General features: G+C 30.0%; 1 protein-coding gene across 1 annotated transcript in view; it reads left to right on the forward strand.

The window, feature by feature from the left end:
* Positions 1 to 366: 366 nt before the first annotated feature.
* Positions 367 to 4,669, forward strand: part of LOC108745359 (nipped-B-like protein B) — a 26,721-nt gene continuing 22,418 nt past the window's right edge. Inside the window, exons 1-4 of the mRNA XM_018481482.1 lie at positions 367 to 441; positions 1,650 to 1,854; positions 2,569 to 2,795; positions 2,945 to 3,237. Of these exons, the coding sequence (XP_018336984.1) occupies positions 367 to 441; positions 1,650 to 1,854; positions 2,569 to 2,795; positions 2,945 to 3,237 (800 nt within the window). The remainder of the gene's footprint in view (positions 442 to 1,649; positions 1,855 to 2,568; positions 2,796 to 2,944; positions 3,238 to 4,669) is intronic.

The following is a 4,669-nucleotide window of genomic DNA, read 5'->3' on the forward strand; positions in this document are numbered from 1 at the left end:
ACTTGAATAATTGATCACATTACACTGTTTATTTGCATGCGGTTGCAATGTCCTGCAGGTACAATGTATTATGTAGCTAAGAAATAATCGAATAATTAAGTATTAGTATACAAATTTGTATATTTATTATACGCCGAAGACTATACTGAAAAAATTGGTACGCATAACTCGAGAATGATTTTTCTTGCTGCTATAATTTTCACACATATTATTTTTATATTTGATTTCTTCGAAGCATTTTCTTTGAAGCAATGCAGTTTTGAATAAAGATTCTATATCTGCAAGCATTGATTGAAGGAATCCTCTTACAGGAAATTCATGTTCGAACTCTATTCAAGATTCGACGATCCATCAAAATTAACGATCATGGCTAATCACAATTTCATAAATAACGAGCGACCCTCGATAGTACGTTGCCCTTTTACGCAGGGAAAAGCAAAAGTAAGGCAGTCCGGCAAATCGATTCTTATCGTGTGAAGTTCAACGACCTCAAGCTTATACACCTCGCTTTCGAGCTTAAAGAGTGACGAGCGGACATTAAGTTCGCCCACATTAAGCCCCGCATTCGCTAGAATTACTCAGCACAAATCTGATTTCGCAATTTAATCGTAGTTGTTGCTCCAAATAAATATCTCGTGTTTGAATTGACTTTAAAACTAAGAAATTTAGCGAAACAATTTAACTTATTTTTTCTAATTTTTAACAAACATTTTTAAAAATTATTTGAAAAATGGAGTAAACTAAATTTTTATTGATTTCGACTCTTTTTTAGTTATGTAAAGTTGCAATTTTAATTGCAAGTATTCCTCAAATTATTTATTAGTACTTCTACATAGAATGTATGCAATAAGAACAATCTTGATCATAACTAAGTACAAAGCAACCTCAATTTACTTTTTTTTTCTTGGAAAAGATTGTAAAATCCAAAAGAAAACTAACAAGAAATTAAAATTGTTATAAAAATAATAATTTTTTATTAAATCTGTTTTTAATTTATTTTTCGTACCACAAAGAAACGATTTTGCTAAAATATTTAAGAACTTATGTTGTAGACCTGAAAATAATTTTTTTAGACTATCAAAATAATTAATAAATGTAGAAAATTTAAGTATGATCAGCAATGCTGCAAAAAGTTTTTAAATTATTTATAACCAACTTTAGCATTCTATTTATTTTAGTCCAACAAAGTTATATTCAGATCTGTATACATATATCTATTTAAATTTTTTTAGATACTTCGACAAAACGTTCTACATCTAGAACATTTACGATTTATGAGGATGTTTTATATTTTTAACTAAGGCTGTAAACGGATATAATAAATTAATTGCATATAGGTATTGCATATACGTGTATTTAACCAGAGTATTTAATTTTTAAAGAAAAATTTTGTCATGCACCCGCTCATATCGGCTTTCATTATGTACATATATATAAACGGATAAAAATAGGAATCAGATCGTGCATGATGTATGCGTCCCGCCTCGGGCAGGTACGACAATAATATTCAAGCACAATATGTATACATATAAAACCCGACGGAACACAATTTCTTCCTTTATGAAAGTCGGAACCCTCGCACCGGTCACGCAAACCTGCCTTCCATTCGCTGCCGAAGGCATCTCATCCTTATCGTCTCGCCATTGTAGGAACAACAACAGCGTGACTTCGGTGTGGAGGGATCGCGATACCAGTCACAGAGAGCGCAAAAACTGGAACACCATTGCCATCGATCCAACGAGCATTACGAGAATCAAAAAGAGACTCGACATTACGGCTCGCCGGGCGAGGAACGCGAAGGCGAAACTTCCGGTTACGCCAGCGATTCCGTGGATGTACCGCAGGCAGGGCAAAGTGAGTCCTTCTAAATTATACTCTGTAAATTTCATATGATTTGAATGAATTTCAGAAATAATACGCTGATACGTGTTGACTAATAAAACCAGAACAAATTTTTTATAATAGAAAACCTTGCTCCATAAAATAAAAAATTTTTATAATTTTTCAGCATTTTTATGTAAATTTTATAATTTTGTAGAATTTTTGAACAGTTGTATTATAATATTTTTTAGAAATTTCTCAAATTTTTTATACAGATTGAAACATTTTTCAGAAATATTGAAACACATATTTTCTAGAATTCTCCATATACGCATATGTAAATCCTAAAATATTTTAAGATTTCTAAGATTTTTTATTCTATAATTTCTGATAAAATCTTATAACATATGAAATAGACAATTCGGCATAATAATTCGATATTAAAATATTAATTTTTTTCAGAAATTATACACAATAAAATATATTAAAAACTTTAAAATACTTCAAACTTCATATATATATAAAATTCTAAAAGATTTAGATTTTCTCAGTATTTTTAAAGTGTTCCAATTCGTAAAAATTATGAGAAAAAGTTCACAAGACATCCTAATGAATATAGTAAGAGATTAAACAAAAATGGATATTGAAAATGAATTTCTACAAATGGCATTAATTCTATAGAATATATCTTTTAACTATTGTCCTTAGCAACAATAATGAATTTTCCATATTTTTTTTTTACTTAAGGAGCTCTGCCTAATAAAGCAGCGATCAGGATGGAAATGACGGAAAAAACATGGCAAAATCCTTACTGCACTACGCCGGAAAGTTCACTGCCTCCATCGAGAAGACTTTCACCAGGCAGAATGGGTGAACTCAACAGGCCAAGGTGGGGCAGTGTCTGGGATCAAGATGCAGCTAGAGGTGATCCACCGCCGCCTTCTTGGCTATCAAGATTAGGACAGTCGAGCCAAGTAATGTTTACTAGAACTTTAATAATCTATTAAATTATCTACAAAAAAATTTTTGAGCATCTTCAAAAATCTAAGATTAAAAATTATTCAAGAGCATTTGTTTCATCTATCCCACAGTATTTATTAAATCAAATACTCTCTTTATCAAGGTCCTGGTGATCAACCACGACAGCGCCAGCAGCCCGGACAGTTCAACGACTGGCTCAACCGGCTCCGATATCAATAAAGTATCTTATCTTCGGGGTCAAAATATTCCTATGGACACAGAGATCCTTCAAGAACGCGAAATGAAACGTCAGAAAGCACTGGAGCTTCAAAACGCCATCAAACAGCAACTCGAGGAAAAGGACAGACAAAGAAAAGAAGAGAAAGAGCGGCGGATGAGAGAAGAGATGTTGGAAGAAGAACGAATCCGGCGAGAAAGAGAAAGGGATAAAGTAAGGTAAAATAAATATAAAATATCAGGAAAGTAAAAACCAATTCTAGGACGGAGAGAAGAATAAAAAGATTCTCATATTGTCTCATAATATATAAGTTAGGATCGGGTATTATGAGCACTACAAATAATATGAGCACCCTTTATATTTCTGTGGTTGATACTAGTAGTGCCAACTGTTGCAAGAAGATGCATCTGCCTTCGCGACATTCCAATATGCTGCGCAGTTTTTAAATTTATTACTTTGGATATTTATCATATTAAATAAGTAGGGACGTTATTTCTTATTTTTTACGTTTTTTCCTCTAACTTCATAAGGTCCCCAATCTATAATACATTGAGATAAGATATTTTGTTCTGCATGTTAATATTTTTTAAGTAAACCATATTAAGCCATTTTAACTTCATAAAGTCCCGAAATCATTATTGATTTATTAGACATGGGAATTTTTCGGATAGGTATGCATGGTTATGTATTATGAGTATCTTTATTATTCCTTATTAAAAAAAGGGTCTTATTGGGGTCAATTATGGGGTAATCAGTGTACATTTCATTAGAAATATATTGCGACAGTACAGTAATAAAACAGATAATGCCAGCATTAGCAATACTAGCAATATATAATATTATAGTACATAACAATACATTAATAATACTTGGCAATATTGCGCGCAATACATAAGATATATAACAATATTAGGTGGCAATACATAAGATAACAATATTAACAATATAATAGCAATGCTAGCAATAAAGTGTGTTGTATTGCCGTAATTAGCAATCATTGTACATTAGTGTACTCGTATATTTTTTTAGCCAGTGATTAACTCCATTAAAATTTAGTAATAGCTATTAAATATACAATATAATGAAATAATGGCAATTAAATGTTTGGTTAATATAACCAAAACTAATGTTACTTTTACAAATATTTAATAAGTATTATCAAATTGTTACTATTTGGTAATGCTTACTAAATATTTGTTAATGTAACATTTTTTTGTTACATTAATCAAACATTTGATTGGCATTTCTGGTGGAAAAATTTTGCTGAAATTATTTCACATTTTGGAATACTTTTTAGCAAAATTTCAGCATTTTACAAAAATTTCAGTGATTTTTAGCTGAAAAATAAATTTTCAGCAAATTTTCAGTAAATATTTTAGAGAAATTTCAACAAAATTTCAGAGAAATTTTAATTCAAGTTCAAAGAAATTTCAGTGATTTTTCAATATATTATCTGAAAAATTCACTTTTAGTAATAGATAAATTTATAGATAATAGAGAAATTTCAACAAATTTTCAGCAATTTCGCTGAAATGTTTCAAAACTTAGAATAATTTCAACAAAATTTTTTCATCAGAAATTTGTTTTAATAAAATGTTATATATAATATATATATATATATAAAACATTTATATATGTTATTAAAATAAA

The sequence above is a fragment of the Trachymyrmex septentrionalis genome, unplaced genomic scaffold (assembly GCF_001594115.1).
Source record: "Trachymyrmex septentrionalis isolate Tsep2-gDNA-1 unplaced genomic scaffold, Tsep1.0 scaffold139, whole genome shotgun sequence".
Classification (NCBI taxonomy): Eukaryota; Metazoa; Arthropoda; class Insecta; order Hymenoptera; family Formicidae; genus Trachymyrmex; species Trachymyrmex septentrionalis.